At 37.5% G+C, this 19,175-nt stretch overlaps 1 protein-coding gene across 1 annotated transcript in view; it reads right to left on the bottom strand.

The window, feature by feature from the left end:
• Positions 1-19,175, bottom strand: part of HTR2C (5-hydroxytryptamine receptor 2C) — a 156,870-nt gene that overhangs the window by 47,794 nt on the left and 89,901 nt on the right. Inside the window, exon 3 of the mRNA XM_055393743.1 lies at positions 17,090-17,290. Coding sequence (XP_055249718.1) covers positions 17,090-17,290 — 201 coding nt within the window. The remainder of the gene's footprint in view (positions 1-17,089; positions 17,291-19,175) is intronic.

Raw genomic sequence — 19,175 nt, 5'->3', positions numbered from 1 at the left:
ACAAGCTATGAAGACTAATTCACAAAGAAAAAGAAAATCTGAATTAGACCTATAACAAGTAAAGAGGTTCCATTTGACATTTAAAAAACTCCACTAAGCACAGCTCAGGTCCAGATGGCTTCATTGGTAAGTTCTATCAAATACGTGAAGAATTAACACCAATCATTCAAAAACTTCCAAAACAGAAGAAGAAAGACTATTTCCCATCTCATTTTAAGAAGCCAATTTTACTCCCAATACCAAAAACAAAGACATTATATTCTTTAATAAGCCACAGACTGGTACTTCTTAATATAAGTACAAAAATGCTCAACAATACACTAGTAATCAAAATCCAGCAGCATATAAAAAGGAGTATGCATAAAGACCAAGTAGCATTTATCCAAGGAATGAAAGGTTGTGTCAGCATATGAAAATGTGAAAATTGATCAATGTATCATGTGATATTGGAGAAGGAAATGGCAACCCACTCCAGTATTCTTCCCTGGAGAATCCCATGGATGGAGGAGCCTGTTAGGCTACAGTCCATGGGGTCGCTAAGAGTCGGACACGACTGAGCGACTTCACTTTCACTTTTCACTTTCATGCACTGGAGAAGAAAATGGCAACCCACTCCAGTATTCTTGCCTGGAGAATCCCAGGGACAGAGGAGCCTGGTGGGCTGAAGTCTGTGGGGTAACACAGAGTTGGACACAACTGAAGCAACTTAGCAGCAGTAGCAGCAGCATGTGATATTACTAGAATAAAAGACAAAACCTTATGTACTTTTATGATAAAATAATGACCGTACAAAAAATAGAAGGGAATATTCTCAACCTTATAGAGGATATCTACAAAAAAACCAACAGCTAAATCTTACTTCATTATGAAAGACTAAATGAGTTCCTCCTAATCAGAACAATTTTGTTTTTTACCATTTCTCTTCAACTTTGTATTGGAGATTTTAAGCAGAGGATTTAGGAGAGTAAAAGAAATTAAAGGATATCTAGATTTTAAAGGAAGAAGTAAAACGATATTTATTTGAAGATACACCTCATGGAATGAGTTGACTCACTGGAAAAGACTCTGATGCTGGGAAGGATTGGGGGCGGGAGGAGAAGGGGATGACAGAGAATGAGATGGCTGGATGGCATCACCGACTCAATGGACATGAGTTTGAGTGAACTCCGGGAGTTGGTGATGGACAGGGAGGTCTGGCGTGCTGTGAATAATGGGGTCACAAAGAGTCGGACACGACTGAGCGACTGAACTGAACTGATCTTGTACTAGTAAGCAAGTTCAGCAAGTATTCAGGATACAAGGGCAATAGAAAAGAACCAATTGTAGTAGTATATAGTAGCAATGGACAATCTATAAATGAAATAATTAAAATTCCAATAACATCCAAAAATAAAGCATTTAGAAATAACTTTCACAAAAAAAATGCAAGACCTGTACAATGAAAAGTACAAACACTTTTTGAAAATGGAAAGATATCTCATGTTCATGGATTGGAAGACTTAGTATTGTTAAAATGACAATACTCTATTAACTTAACAGCAAATTCAGTGCTTATTTATCAAAATACTAGATGCCTTGCTTTTCAAAAATTAGTAAACTGCTTAAAAAATTCATCTGGAACTTCAAGGGACCCAATAACCAAAACAATGTTGGACAAAGAGAACAAATTTGAAGCATTTCCACATTTGAAAACATACTACAAAGCTATTGTAATTAAGATTGTGTAGAAAAGAAATAAGGAGAGTCTTGTAGATCAACAGAATAGAATTGAATATAAATTTATATGACAACAAATCAAATAACCTAGATGCATACAACCTACCAAGATAAGTCATGAAAATATAGAAAATTTGAACGGACCAGTAATGAATAAGATGATTGAAACAGTAATAAAAAACTTCTCAAGAAAGAAAAGTCCAATACAAGATGGTTTCATTGGTAAATTCTACCAAACATCTTATAAATCAAGGCCAATCCTTTTCAAACTCTTTGAAATATATCCGAGGAGAGAACACTCCCACAATCATGTTATGAGGTCGACATTACCCTGATATCAAAGCCATGTAAGGACGCTACAAAGAAGAAAACTACAAGCCAATAGCACTAATGAATATAGATGCAGAAATCATTAACTAAATAAAATTGACTCTTAACATGAAATAACATGAATTTGAGCTGTGCGTGTCCATTTATGTATGGGATTTTAAAAATAAATACAATATGACAATAGAGGAGTAGGAAGACCCTGAGCTCACCTCTCACAGGCACACCAAAATGACAACTGTTTACAGAGCAACTATTGATGAGAAAGACTGGAATCTACCTGAAAAGATTTTCTACAACTTAAGGTATAAATGGAGAAGGAAATGGCAACCCACTCCAGTGTTCTTGCCAGGAGAATCCCAGGGACGGGGGAGCCTGGTGGGCTTCCATCTATGGGGTCGCACAGAGTCGGACATGACTGAAGTGACTTAGCAGTAGCAGCAAAGTATAAACAAGGAACCACAGCAAGATTGGGCTTCCCTGGTGTCTCAGATGATAAAGAACCTGCCTGCAATGCGGGAGACCTGGGTTCAATCCCTGGGTCGGGAAGATCCTCTGGAGGAGGGCATGGCAACCCACCCCGCTATTCTTGACTGGAGAATCCCCACGGACAGAGGAGCCTGGCAGTTCATGGGGTCACAAAGAGTTGGATATGACTGAGTGACTAAGCACAGCAGAGCACATATGTGGCACAGCAGGATTGGTAGCAGGAGTGGAGTCATAGTATAGTCAACATTTATAAACAGGAGAATAATTACAATTGCAGAGGTTTTCCCCAAGGAATGAGTGGTCTAATCACTACATTGTTTTCTCCAGAACAGAGGTCCTACACCAGAAAGATGAGCCCCTAGATCATTGGGCTAGTAGAGCTTACTTTTGGGAGACCCAGAAGGCTGTGGGAAATAGACTCCAGTCTTAAAGAGTGTACACAAAATCTCACATGCTCCAGGACCCAGAGCAGAAGGAGTAATTTGAAAGGAGCCTGGGTCACACCTACTTGCTGATCTTGGAGAATCTCCTAAAGAGGCAGGAGGCAATAGGAGCTCACCCTGATGAAACAGACACTTGCTGCAGCCATTTTTGAGAGCTCTGTCATGTTCTACCATGTGGACACTGACATTGGCAAGCACAATTTTGGAATCCTCCCTTTAGTTTATTAGCCTTGCAACAAGCCACACTTCCACCCACCAGCCTGTAGGCACTAGTACTAGTATGCCTCAGGCCAAGCAACTAGCTGAGTGGGAATACAGCCCCATCTACCAACAAGCAGGCTGCCTTAAGACACCCTGAGCCCACAGCTACTGTTGGACATGACCTTGTCCACCAGAGGGCCCTTGATCCAGCTCCACACACCAATATACAGGCACTAGACCTGGGACCCCCAGGATCCTCTAGCCAGAGAAACCAGGACCCAGCTCTGCCTACTAGTGAAGAAGCATCAGCTCTAGGACACCCTGGGTCCCTGCCTAGACCACCAGAAAGCTGGCTCTAGCCTCGGACCAGCCTTACCCACCAGTGGGCAGTGACTGCCTCAGATTCTGGGACCCGAACACTAATTCTAGTACCACTATAATCCTGAAGCCTGGTGCAGCAGGACCCAGCCAACCCACTAACAGGCTAGTACCAGCTCCAAGATGCCATGGGCTCCATAACCAGCTGCCCTGAAATCAGACTCCACCCTCCGGCAAGCTGATATAAGCTTCAGGACACCCTGGATCCTGCAGCCAGCTATGTCAGAACATGGCCCCACCCACCAGTGGTCTGACAACAGCTCTGAGACCCTTAGGCCCTGTAATCAGAGACCCCAGGACACAGTTCTACTCACCAGCTGACTAGCACTTGGCCCAGGACATGGCTTTACTCACCAGTGGGCAGGCATGTTTCCTAGGATCTGGATTCTGACCATACCCACAAGCAGGCAGTCACCATACCCAGGAACCCCCAGTCCTTGGCCCTAAACAGCAATAAGCCATTTCTAGTGCTGGGGCACCTTGGGCTCCTCAGCCAGCGGCCCCTGGATCCAACCCCACCCACCAGGTGGCTGACACCAGCTTTGGGATGTCTTGGACCCTGCAACCAGGGACCTCAGGACCTAGTTCCAAACACCAGTGAGATGACACTAGCACTGGGACACCCTAGGCCTTGGCTCTTCCTACTAGCAGACTGGTACCCATCCTGGAACCCCTGAGCCAAAGCTCACCAGCAGGCCAACATCAGCTCTGAGATATCTTGGTCTCCTCAGCCAGCCAAATCAGGATCCAGCCCAATTCATCAGTAGGCCAACACCAGCTTTGGGACACCTTAGAACTTTCAGCCAGCTGTGTCAGTACTGACCCACCAGCTATCCAGTGCTAGATCCAGGAATAATGGCTCCACAAGAGAACCCACCTCAGAACATGACTTTGTCCACCAGTGAGCTAGCATTAGCCCCACGACTACCCAGGGATCCACAGCCCAATGCTTCATGACCTGGTCCTGCCAAACAATGGTCAGCAGACTCCACAGAAGGCAGGTCCTGGTAGCCAACTAGATTAGTGGCCAGCCACTCCTACCAGACTGCCCACAGTAGTCAGCCCACCACAACAGAAGGAAAGAACTGAAGCCCACATATAGTATATAGCTTTAGTGACCAGAGGGGAGTATGCTGCTGGGATGCTTAGGATGTCTTCTATGAAAGGTACCTTCTTCAAGGTCAGGAAATGTAACAAATCTACCAGATACTTAGAAATAAAACAGCAGATTAAGCAAAATGAGGAGACATGGGAACAAGGTCCAAAAGAAGGAACAAATTAAAGCCCCAGAAGAAGAACTTAATGAAGGGGCCATCTCCCTGATAAAGAGTTCAAGATAGTTATTTTAAAGGTAGTCAAAGAACTTGGGGGAAAAATGGATGACTGGAATGAGAACATAGAGAAATTGAGAAAACAGTCCCATTTATAATAACATCACAAAGAGTAAAATGTCTATGAGTAAATCTAACTAAGGAGGTAAAAGATATGTACTTGGAAAACTATAAGACCCTGATGAAAGAAACTGAAGATGACACAAACATATGGGAAGATATATCTTGCTCATGGGTTGGAAGAATTAACATTTTTAAAGTGACCACATTACTCAAGGCAATCTACAGATTCAGTCTAATCTCTATCAAAATATCAATGGCCTTTTCCACAGAGCTAGAATAGCTAAAAAATTTGAATGAAAACACAAGAGACCATGAATAGCCAAAACTATCTTGATAAAGAACAAAGCTGGAGATATCACATTCCTAGATTTCTAACTATTCTACAAAGCTACAGTAATCAAAGCAGTATGGTACTATCACAAAATTGACCTATAGATCAATGGGACAGAATACAGTACCCAGTAATAAAGCCACACACTTTAATCTACAGAAAAGGAGGCAAGAATATACAATGGGGAAAAGAATCTCTTCAATAAGTTGTGTTAGGAAAACTAGACAGCTCCATGTAAAAGAAATTAGACATTTTCTCACACCATACAAAAATAAAGTAAAAGTGAATTAAAGACCTAAATGTAAGACCCAAAACCATAAATTTCCTATAAAAGACATAAGCAGAAGACTTTTTGATATGAATCATGGCAAAGTTTTTGAATCAGCTTCATAAGGCAAAGAAAGAAAGAAAGAAAAAACCCAAAGCAAAATAAACAGACAGTACTTGGTTAGTTAAACTTAAAAGCTTTTTAGCTTTTTCACAGCATGGGAAACCACTGAGAAAATGAAAAGGAACTTACTGCATGGGAGAAAATATTTCCAAATAATATGATCAATAAGGGATTAATATCCAAAATATATAAACATCTCATATGATTCAATATCAAAAAGCAATTAAAAAAGAGGAAACCTACAGACACATTTTCCCAAAGAACATATAGATGTCAGTAAAATGAAAAGATGCTCAACATCACTAATCATCAGAGAAATATAAATAAATGCTACAATGAAATATTACCTCACACATTTCAGAATGACTATTGTCAAAAGAATGACAAATTACAAACACTGGTGAGGATATGGAGAAAAGGGAACACTTGTACACTGGTGGTGTACAGTGGTGCAGTCACTGTGGAAAATAATATGGAGGTTTACCTCAAAACTAAAGATGGAACTACCATGTGATTCAACAAGTCCATGCTGGGTATTTATTCAAAGAAAATGAAATACTGTTTTAAAAAGACATATGCATCCATATATATGTAATGTATATATATTATATATATATACAGCTAAGATATGGAAGCAATCTAAGCATCTAAAGAAGATGTTACACACACACACACACACAGAAATATTACTCAACCAAAAAAGAATGAAAATTTTCCATTTACATCATCATAGATGGGCCTGAAAGTTATTATGCTTAATGAAATAATCAAATAAAAACAAACAGTGTATGTTATTACCTATATGTGGAATTTAAAAAATAAAACAAACATATAAGTATAACAAAACAGAAAAAGACTCACAGATATAGAGAACAAACTAGTGGTTACCAGTGGGAAGAGGGTAGGGTAGAGGGGCAAGATAGGGTAGGGGATTAAGAGGTACAAACTACTATGTATAAAATAGATATGTTACAAGAACATATTGTACAGCACAGGTATTATAGCCAATATTTTCTAGTAACTTTAAATGGAGTATGATCTATAAAGAATTTTAATTACTATGTTGTGCATCTAAAACTAACATCATATTGTAAATCAATCATATCACAATAGAATTTTTTTAAATACAGTACTATGCAACTGTGGGCTTCTTAGGTGGCATTACTGATAAAGAATCTGCCTGCCAATGCAGGAGACGTAAGAGATGCAGGTTTGATCCTTGAGTCAGGAAGATTTCCTGGAGAAGGGAGTGGCAACCCACTCCAGTATTCTTGCCTGGAGATTCCCATGGACAGAGGAGCCTGGCAGGCTACAGTCCATATGGTCACAAAGAGTTGGACATGACTGAAGTGACTTAGTATGCATGCAACTTGGTTGTTGAATATGTGGATGCAGAACCGCAGGTATGTAGTGTTGATTGTAAAGGTATACATGAGTTTTTGACTATGCAGAGTTTGGCATCCTTCACCCTCATGATGTTTCAAGGTCATCTACACTAGCAAACTGAACTCAACAGCACATTAGAAGGAAAATGCACCATGATTAAGTGGGATTTATAGCTGGGCTGAAAAGTTGGTTGAAAATACACAAATTAATAAATGTGATACACCATATTAATATAATCAAGGATAAAAATCATATGATTCTCTCAACAGATGCACAAAAAGCATTTTACAAAACTTTTTCGTGATAAAACTTCTCAAGAAGTTGTGTATAGAAAACATGTATCTCAGGTCTTCCCTGGTGGTCCAAAAGTTAAGAATCTGCCTGCAAGTGCAGGGGACATGGGTTCATTCCCTGATCCAAGAAGATCCCACCTGTTTTGGAGCAACTAACCCTGTGCACTGCAACAATAGAAGCCACCGCATTGAGAAACCTGTGCATTGCAACTACAGAGTAGTCCCCGCTCACCACAACTAGAGAAAGCCAGCCCACAGCAGTGAAGAACCAGCACAGCCAAAAATAAACAAATAAATCTTTTTTTAAATAAAAATGAAGACATGTATCTCAACATAGTAAAGATTCTTTATGACAAGTCCAGAGCTAGCATAATATTTAATGGCGAACGGTTTAAATATTTTTCTAAGATTAAGAATGAGACAAAGTTGCCCATTGTCACTACTTATATTCAACATAATACTGGAGGTCCTAACCAGAGTAGTTAGGCAAGGAAAAAACAGATATTCAAATTGAAAAGGAAGAAGTAAAATTGTCTCTGTTTACAGAAACAGATCTATAAATAGAAAATTCTAGACTGCCAAAAAACTATTAGAACTAATGAACTAATTTAATAATGTTTCACAATACATTATCAATATATAGAAATCAGTTGCATTTCTATACACTAAAAATAATCTATTTGAAAAAGAAGTAAAGAAAATAAGCCCATTTACAATATCATTAAAAGCAATAAAATATTCAGAAATAAACTTAACCAAGTTGGTAAGAGGACTGTATCCTGGAAGTTCTAAGACTTTGGTGAAAGAAATTGAAGAAGGTACAAATAAATGAAAAAAAAATCCCATATTCATGGAACAGAAAAATTAATTTTGTTACAATGCTCATGCTACTCAAATCCATCTATAGATTTAATGCAAGTCTTATCAAAATTTCAATGGCATTTTTCACAAAAATAGAAAAAAAATCCTAAAATCTGTAAGGAACCACAGAAGATCACAGGCAGCGAAAACAATCTTGAGAAAGAAGAACAAAGAAGGAGGCATTATGCTTCCAGATTTAAAACTGTATCACAAAGCTATAGTAATCAAAGCAGGATGGTATTGGCTTAAAAACAGACACATATACCAGTGGAACAGAGTCAGGAACCAAGAAATAAATCCATGCATATAGTCAACTAATATTTGACAAAGGAGCCAAGAGTACTCCCTCTGAAAAAGATAGTCTCTTAAAAAAATAGTGCTGGAGAAACTGGATATTCATATGTTAAAGAATGGATTTATATCCTTATCTTATACCATTTATGTGGCTCAGATCATGAACTCCTTATTGCGAAGTTCAGACTTAAATTGAAGAAAGTAGGGAAAACCACTAGACCATTCAGATATGACCTCAATCAAATTCCTTATGATTATACAGTGGAAGTGAGAAATAGATTTAAGGGACTAGATCTGATTGATAGAGTGCCTGATGAACTCTGGATGGAGGTTCGTGACATTGTACAGGAGACAGGGACCAAGACCATCCCCATGGAAAAGAAATGCAAAAGAGCGAAATGGCTGTCTGAGGAGGCCTTACAAATAGCTGTGAAAAGAAGAGAGGCGAAAAGCAAAGGAGAAAAGGAAAGATATAAGCATCTGAATGCAGAGTTCCAAAGAATAGCAAGGAGAGATAAGAAAGCCTTCCTCAGTGATCAATGCAAAGAAATAGAGGAAAACAACAGAATAGGAAAAACAAGAGAGCTCTTCAAGAAAATTAGAGATTCCAAGGGAACATTTCATGCAAAGATGGGCTCGATAAAGGACAGAAATGGTATGGACCTAACAGAAGCAGGAGATATTAAAAAGAGGTGGCAGGAATACACAGAAGAACTGTACAAAAAAGATCTTCACGACCAAGATAGTCACGATAACGTGATCACTGACCTAGAGCCAGACATCTTGGAATGTGAAGTCAAGTGGGCCTTAGAAAGCATCACTACGAACAAAGCTAGTGGAGGTGATGGAATTCCAGTTGAGCTATTTCAAGTCTTGAAAGATGATGCTGTGAAAGTGCTGCACTCAATATGCCAGCAAATTTGGAAAACTCAGCAGTGGCCACAGGACTGGAAGAGGTCAGTCTTCATTCCAATCCCAAAGAAAGGCAATGCCAAAGAATGCTCAAACTACCGCACAATTGCACTCATCTCACACGCTAGTAAAGTCATGCTCAAAATTCTCCAAGCCAGGCTTCAGCAGTATATAAACCGTGAACTCCCAGATGTTCAAGCAGGTTTTAGAAAAGGCAGAGGCACCAGAGATCAAATTGCCAACATCCGCTGGATCATGGAGAAAGCAAGAGAGTTTCAGAAAAACATCTATTTCTGCTTTATTGACTATGCCAAAGCCTTTGACTGTGTGGATCACAATAAACTGTGGAACATTCTGAAAGAGATGGGAATCCCAGACCACCTGACCTGACTCTTGAGAAACCTGTATGCAGGTCAGGAAGCAACTGTTAGAACTGGACATGGAACAACAGACTGGTTCCAAATAGGAAAAGGTGTACGTCAAGGTTGTATATTGTCACCTTGCTTATTTAACTTATATGCAGAGTACATCATGAGGAACGCTGGGCTGGAAGAAGCACAAGCTGGAATCAAGATTGCCGGGAGAAATATCAATAACCTCAGATATGCAGATGACACTACCCTTATGGCAGAAAGTGAAGAGGAACTCAAAAGCCTCTTGATGAAAGTGAAAGAGGAGAGTGAAAAGGTTGGCTTGAAGCTCAACATTCAGAAAACAAAGATCATGGCATCTGGTCCCATCACTTCATGGGAAATAGATGGAAAAACAGTGGAAACAGTGTCAGACTTTATTTTTTTGGGCTCCAAAATCACTGCAGATGCTGATTGCAGCCATGAAATTAAAAGACGCTTGCTCCTTGGAAGGAAAGTTATGACCAACCTTGATAGTATATTAAAAAGCAGAGACATTACTTTGCCAACCAAGGTCCGTCTAGTCAAGGCAATGGTTTTTCCCGTGGTCATGTATGGATGTGAGAGTTGGACTGTGAAGAAGGCTGACCGCCGAAGAATCGATGCTTTTGAACTGTGGTGTTGGAGAAGACTCTTGAGAGTCCCTTATACTGCAGGGAGATCCAACCAGTCCATTCTGGAGGAGATCAATCCTGGATGTTCATTGGAGAGACTGATACTAAAGCTGAAACTGCAATACTTTGGCCACCTCATGCGACGAGTTGACTCACTGGAAAAGACTCTGATGCTGGGAAAGGTTGGGGGCGGGAGGAGAAGGGGACGACGGAGAATGAGATGGCTGGATGGCATCACGGACTCTGTGGACATGAGTTTGAGTGAACTCCGGGAGTTGGTGATGGACAGGGAGGCCTGGCGTGCTGTGATTCATGGGGTCGCGGAGAGTCGGACACGACTGAGCGACTGAACTGAACTGAACTGAAACTTGAAATGCATTAAAGTCTTAAATGTAAGACCTAAATTTTTAAAGAGTTACAGAAGAAAATGTAGGGAAATCATTTTTTGACATTGGTCTTGGCAAAGATTTTTTTTATATGACACCAAAAGCACAAACAACTAAAGCAGAAATAAACAAGTGGTACTACATCAAACTAAAAAGCTTTTGCACAGCAAAAGAAACAACCAATAGAGTGAAAAGACAACCTATAAGGTGGGAGAAAATATTTATAAACCCTACAGCTGATAAGGGTTAATATCCAAAATAAATAAGGAATTCATACAAATCAATAGCAAAACAAATAATCCAATTAAAATGGTTTAAGAAAGATGCTACCATTCGGAAAACTGGGAACAGAGTATAAAGGATCTCTCTATCTTATTTCTTAGAATAACATGTGAATCTAAAATTATCTCAGGAAGCTTATTTAAATTTTTTTAAAAAATGGATAGAGAACCTGAATAGATATTTTTCCAAAGAAAACATGTACATGGACAATCAATACATGAAAGGTTGGTCAGAATCACTAATCATCAGAGAAATGCAAATCAAAACTACAATGAGATTTGTCACTCTTATTAGAACAAAACAAAACAAAAAACCAAAAATAAGAAATATCAAGTGCTGGCAAAGAGGTGGGAAAAAAAGGAGCCCTGCTGCACTTTTGATGGGAGTATAGATTGATATTACCACTATGGAAAACAGTCTGGAGATTCTTCAAAAATAATTAAACATATATCTATCATATGAACCAGCAATCCACCTTCTGGGCATATATGCAAAGGAAATGAAATCATTATCTTGAAGATAGTCTTTTATATTCATTGCAATATTATTCACTATAGCCAAGATGTGGACACAACCTAAGTGTATATTGGTGGACGAATGGATAAAGAAGATATGATACACACACACACAATGGAATATTATTTAGCCTTAAAAATGAAGGGAACCCTGCTACTTGCAACAACATGGATGAGCCTTGAGGACATTAAACTTACTGAAAAAAGAAAGTCAGAGAGAGAAAGAAACGTAATCTCACTTACATGTGTCATCTAAAAAAGAAAACTCATAGAAACAAAGAGTACATTGTGCTGTGTGTGCTTAGTCGCTCAGTCATGTCTGACTCTGCAATCCCATGGACTATAGCCCGCCAGTCTCCTCTGTCCATGGGTAGTCTCAAGGCAAGAATACTGGAGTGGGTTGCCATGCTCTCCTTCAGAGGATCTTCCCAATCCAGAGATCAAAACCAGGTCTCCTGCATTGCAGGCAGATTCTTTACCATCTGAACTACTAGGGAAGCCCAAGAATACTGGAGTGGGTAGCCTATCCCTTCTCTAGGGGATCTTCCAGACCCAGGAATCAAACCAAGGTTTCCTGCTTTGCAGGTGGATTCTTTACCAGCTGAGCTACCAGGGAGGCTCCCAAAGAGTACACTGGTGCTTGCCAGAGGCCAAGGAGTAGGGAAATGGGGATACATTGCTCAAAGGGTACAAACGTCAAGTTGTAAAGTAGATAAATTCTGGGATCTTATGCACAACACTGGGTGACTATAGTTAACAATACTTATGGTATATTTGAAAGTTACTAAGATCATAAAGATTCTTACTACACACACAGATACACAAAAGGTAACTATGTGAGGTAATGATGATCTTTTCACAATATAAGTGTACATCCAATCATCATGTTGAACACTTTAAAATTACATAATGTTATATGTAAATTGCATGTCAGTAAACCTGGAAAAATTGATCAATCAGTAATTCATAAAACTAGTAGAAGAAACAAAAAAAGTACACTTGAACAACACTATCAATCAACATGTATTACTGATATGTTGAGAAGATGTTGAAAGAAGGGATATCCTGAGGGCATGAATTTGTGGACTATGGCTACTAATGAATCATGAAGGTGGACAAAATTCCTTATTGACTGTTCAAATAATTAAATCATAAATATGATAGAGAATTTTGTGTAGCAATCCAAAACAGCCCTGGCTAAAGGAGAAGGGTGAATCAGTATGCAAAAGCCAGATGATTAGGAAATCAAACAAAGCACAAAACAAGGCACAGAGGAAATGACAGAAAAGCAACGTTTAAAGAAATATTCTCAATAACTGAACATGAAGATTTGGAGAAGAATCTTTAGTTCTTATTGTCATGGGTATACCTAGCTCACTTAAGGAAATGAAGCTATATCTTGGATATGCTAAGAACTATCTCTGCTGCAGAAATAGGAGAGAAGGAGTTGTGGGTGCATGAATGATTAACAATAAAAGCTTAAACAAAGAAAGCAACTGAGGGAATGGAGAAACCGGAATGTGAGAAATACTAAGGAGAAATATTAAGAACAGGTTATTTTGATTGGCTATGGGAAGTAAGAGAACGAGTCTAAAATAATCCTCAAACTTCTTTTTGGGTATATGGGAGATGCTGTTACTTTGAGAACACACTTGAGAAACAAAAGTATAGGAGGAGGGGAAAATGGAAATGAGAGAAAAGTGATGAGTACAATCTTAGTGAGATGGCATTTGAAATATATGTACCCAACATTCATCTCGATATAGCTTAAGCTAGAGATCTGGATAGATAATCTAATAGAAATAAATAGAAGTATTTATTTGAGATTCATCAGTAGATAGATTTCAAGATATTTCTGTGGATGAAGTAAGCCAGGAAAAGTGTATAAGCAATTGGAATGGACAGAATGCTAGGAAGAGTGAGAGTAAAGTGGAAAATGAATTGGATAGGAGCAGACAGAAAGATGGAAGAAAACAAAACCAAAGAAAACTGATGTAGCATGCAAAGGATGAGAGAATTAGGAAAGCATCTTCCATTGTTTCAAGTTTCAAATGACACAGGGAGAGCTAGAGTTGGAAACATAGTTCTTAAAATTAGGTCCATGGGTACCTCAGTGTCTCTAAGAATATCAGTGGTTTTATGAAGTCAAAACTATTCCCATAATAATACCAATATTTTATTTGCTGTTTTTACTATGTGGTTACATGCTGCAAAATAATGGTGAGTAAAACTGCTGATTTGTTATTGTTGTTCAGTCACTTATTCGTGTCTGACTCTTTGCGGCCCCATGGACTGCAAAACACCAGGCTGATACCTTAGCATGAAGTCAAGCTAGTGATACTGAATTGTAAACGTAGTCCCTGTATTGCTTACCACCACAGAGTTTCAGGGGGGGAAAAGGGCCGATTTTACTTGAGAATGTCTTTGATGAAGCAGTAGAAACAAATATTAATTTTATGAAATTTTGACCCTTTTAATAACCCATGTGATGAAATGGAAGTATACGTAGAGCACTTCTGCTGCATACTGACATAAGATGGTTGCTTTGTGGAAAAGCACTTCCGCAATTGTTAGAATTGGAAGATAAACTAGCCTTTTTTTTTCTCATGGAATAACATTTTTATTTGAGAGTGACTGCAGGACACACTAGGGTTATTCATACTTGGATAATTGGCAGATATTTTCTCAAAGATGGATGAGTTGAATCTGTTGTATCAAGCACAAAAGAAATGGTATTTGCTATCATGATAAAGCTTGAGTTTTCAGGTGAATATTGGAACTTTGGGAAACTTTTATCTGTCCAGGAAAGCGTGATACTTTCTCTATCTTTAGAGTGCTTTCTGATAAGATTGGTATGAATTATTAATGCATGTGATTTTTGGTATTTTATTAACATTTGAAAAATCTGCACAATTCAGTGAAATAATATTTTCCAAAATATCTACACTTGATGTTATTAAAGAAAGCATGGATAAAATATTCTTCAAAATGCAAGATAGATTAGTGGATTTTAATGTAGCAGCATATGAAAAGTTCAGTGATATGGCTTCCGATTCCACATTGCAACTAAACTTAAGAAACTATCACTTACTGAATTTTAGTGTAGTGTCAAAAAAAATAGTGTCCACTATAATCTGAAAACATTATTAAAACATTTTACTGTATTGGAGCTATCTATCTGTAATGAGGTTATACATTTTATTCACATAATTTAACCAAAGCATCTCATTACAACAGATTAGATGCATCAGCAAAGATGAAAATCTGTCTTCTAAGCCAGAAGATAAAGAGATTTGAAAAAGGTTTGACAATGCTACTCTATTCACTAATTTCATTTCTTTGGAAAATATAGCTATTTTTCATAGAGCTATGTTATTTATGTTAACATGTATTAGGTTTAGTATTTTAGGGAGGATAAAGGGAGGAGGGAGGTGGGAGGGGAGTTCAGGAGGGGGAACTTATGTAAACCCGGGGCAAATTCATGTCAATATATGGCAAAACCAACCAATATAATATTGTAAAACAATTTGCCTCCAATAAAAAATAAATTAATTACTTAAAAAAATAAAAATAAATTAAAAAAATAAATCCACACATAATTTAAATTTTTCTCAATTTTAATTTATAGACAGATATATATCTATTTCTAAATAGATATAATTCATATTAAAAAAGTTCTTTGGGGTCTTCAACAACATTTAAGTGTGTACAGAAATCCTGAGACCAAAAACCTTGATAAGTAACAATTATTTAATAAACGATTAAGAAGTCATTAATGAATTCACAGAGACAGTTTCAATAAAGTGACAAAGCTGCAGATTAATTCTTATGAGATAGATTACAGATAGTGATAAGGAAGACACGAGAGTGACTATATAAGAGTGCTGTATGGTCTGAGAGACAGTGTGGCCATAACCTAGAAAGTATTTTTTTAAAATTCAGTTGTTTATTTCTTCTAAATTTATAAATATAAAGAGACCCCTATCAAAATACAAACAAGTTATTAAAATGGAAGTAAAGTTAATGTTAAAGCTCATAGGGAAAATTAAACATCTTGGAATTTCTAGACAAGAAAAAATGTCTGAACTCCATGAACTCCATGTCAACGGTGGTTTAATTCTGCTTCATCGTATTTCTAGTGTACAGGCCTTTGGGATCCAAAAATAAGCTCAAGATGATTGACTTTTGCTAGGCTCATGAGATTAGAATGAGCTTCTCAACCTGTTGTCACATCTTCAAGTTTGCAAATGCTTCATGAGCAGACATGACCCAAAAGTCATACTCATTTTTCTGGATTTCTGTCTTTCTGTATGTCTCACTATTTTACTACCTTCTCAATGCTTGCAATATTTTTTCCATATTTTTGTTGTCTTTAGCACAAGATTCTGTCTTAATTACCCAGGCTGTAATTGTTAGAAGCTAATGCTTTTGTAATTATTAGAAGCTAATTGATGCTTTTGAAATGTGGTGTTGGAGAAGACTCTTGAGTCCCTTGGACAGCAAGGAGATCAAACCAGTCAATCTTAAAGGAAATCAGTCCTGAATACTCATTGGAAGGACTGATGTTGAAGCTGAGACATACTCTGGCCACCTGAAGCGAAGAAGTGACTCATTGGAAAAGATCCTGATGCTGGGAAAGACTGAAGGCAGGAGAAGAAGGGGACTACAGAGGATGACATGGTTGGATGGCATCACCGACACAACGGACACGAGTTTGAGTAAACTCTGGGAGTTGGTGATGGACAGGGAGGCCTGGTGTGCTGCAGTCCATGGGGTTGCAAAGAGTCAGACATGACTGAGCGACTGAACTGGCTGACTGAACTGAAGGTATGCATATTTTAAATATAAGCAATAAGATGATCATTTCTCTCCCTTCAACGTCCCCCAAATCTTCAAAGAAACCAATAGATGTTTTCCTTTTTGTATAACCGGAATTCAAGGATATATTAAAAAAACATGGGGAAATAGTATATTTTAAGTAGATTAACAATATAAATTTAGACATGTTTACTTTGTGAAGATTTGTATTACACTATAAAATTTTCTACTGAAGATACAGAGTTAGAATAAAAATGTTAAGATTAATATTCTGGGATAGATTGATCTTTTCCGAGACTTAAGTTCTCTATTTTAAAAATTTAGACTTGCCATATATTTTTGTCATCTTCAAATCATTTTAAATATCTCACAGGTATGTGTCTGTGTTGCAGAATTCATCGGCACTTTGACTCACAAAATAATTTAGCAGCATAAACGGAAACTTTACTTTTGCATACTCAATGCTTTACATTTCTTTCATTATTGTTAACCTAAATATCAGACAAATAGGTTAAGAATAATCATTAACTAGAAGTATCCCGATTAAACGCAATGTTACCAGTCGACGTCTGTACGTTGTTCACAGTACATAATCCGAAAGTATTGAGCATAGCCGCTGCAATTCTACTGGCCAAGAAAGTTAATTACCTAAAGAAATTGCCCAAACAATAGCAATCTTCATGATGGCCTTAGTCCGTGAATTGAAACGGCTGTGCTCAATAGGATTACGTATTGCTACATACCGATCCAGCGAAATAGCGCAGAGGTGCATGATGGACGCTGTAGAAAATAAAACATCTAAAGAAATCCAGACGGGGCACAAATATCTAGGTAGTGGCCAGACATAATCTGAAAGAGAAGAGAGAGAAGAACATGTTATGCAAATTATATCGACTATAGTTTTAGTATATTTTTTCTCATAATCTAAATTTTTAAAAGGAAGTGAAATTTGGTAAACATTTTTTTCATAATAATGATGATGACAATAACAATAACGCATTCAGTGTTACATATATTATTTTTATTGAGGTAAAACTTACATATTGTAAAACTAATCATTTTAAGTTGTACAATCCTGAAGCATTCAGTCCATTCACATCATCATGCAACCACCAACTCTTTGTAGTTTTAAAACATTTCATCATTGCAAAAGGAAACTGCTACCCATTAAGCAGTCACTCTCCATTTTCCGATTTTTCGCCCCCTTACCCGTCCCCCTCCCCAGCCCCTGAAAATTTCTTATTTGCTTTTTATCTCTTGAATTTAGCTAATCTTGGTATTTCATATAATCAGAATCATACAGTAGGCAACCTTTTGTATCTTACTTCTTTCACTTAACACAGTATTTTTAAGGTTCTTCCATTTTGTAGCTTCGATCAGTACTTCATTCTTTTCTATCACTGATGCTCTTATCAGTTAAGACTTTTTTTGGATGCTCTTGTGAATGGAATTGTTTTATCAATTTCATTTATGATTTGCTCATTTCTCCTGTATAGAACTATAATTAATTTTCATGTATTAATCTTCTATCCTCCAACTTTGCTGAATTCATTTATTAGATCTATATTTTTATGTGTGGGTTCTTTAGGATATTCCATATGAAAGATCATGTCATCTGTGAAAAGTGGTAATTTTATTTTTTCTTTTGCAGTTTTCCACTGCCTTTTATTTTCTTTCTTGTTTGATTTATCTAGATAGAATTTCCAGTGCAATGTTAAGTGTAAGTAGTGAAAACAGATGTCTTGTCTTTTTCCTGATATTAAAGAGTATTCTTTCATTCTTTCCTTATTGAGTAGGACCTTAACTGTGGGTTTTTCATCAATGCCCTTTATCGTGTTGAGGAAGTTTCCTTTTACCTAGTTTGTTGCATGTTTTTGTCATGAAAGAGTGATGGGTTTTGCTAAATGTCTTTTCTCTATCAGTAGAGATGATCATGTGCTTCTCTTGCCATTATTGTATTAATGTGATGTATTACATTAATTGACTTTTATATGCTGAACCATCTTTCATTCCTGGGATAAGTCACACTTGATCGTGGTGTATAATATGATGCCAAATTTAGTTTGCTTTTATTTTGTTGAGGATTTTTTGCATCTATGTTCAAAAGTGACATTGGTCTATAGTTATCTTTTCTTGTAATCTGGCTTTGGTATCTGGATACTGCTGATCCCATAGAATGACTTACAATTGTTCCCTCATCTTTTATTTCGTAGGAATTTGAAAAAAATTTGTGTTAATTCTTCCTTAAATGATTGATAAAATTTTCCAGTGGAGCCATCTGGTCCAGGACTTGTCTTGCTGTCAGGTTTTTCGATTATTGATGAAATGTCTTTACTTGTTATCAGAGTCTTTATTTCTTCTTGAGACACTTTTAGTAGTTTGCATGTTTCCAGGAATTTGTTCATTTAGTTTATGTGTTTTTTTTTTGGAGTACAGTTGTTTATTTACTATTTTATAATTCTTTTAATTTCTCTAGATCTTCACGATGAAGATGATCATGATGACGTGATCACTCACCTGGAGCCAGACATCTTGGAATGTGAAGTCAAGTGGGCCTTAGAGGGCATCACTACAAACAAAGCTAGTGGAGGTGATGGAATTCCAATTGAGCTATTTCAAATCCTGAAAGATGATGCTGTGAAAGTGCTGCATTCAATATGCCAGTAAATTTGGAAAACTCAGCAGTGGCCACAGGACTGGAAAAGGTCAGTCTTCATTCCAATCCCAAAGAAAG

The sequence above is a fragment of the Moschus berezovskii genome, chromosome X (genome assembly GCF_049115385.1).
Source record: "Moschus berezovskii isolate FMDL1 chromosome X, NW_MosBer_1.0, whole genome shotgun sequence".
Lineage (NCBI taxonomy): Eukaryota > Metazoa > Chordata > Mammalia > Artiodactyla > Moschidae > Moschus > Moschus berezovskii.
This window is presented reverse-complemented; position numbering and strand designations above follow the sequence as displayed.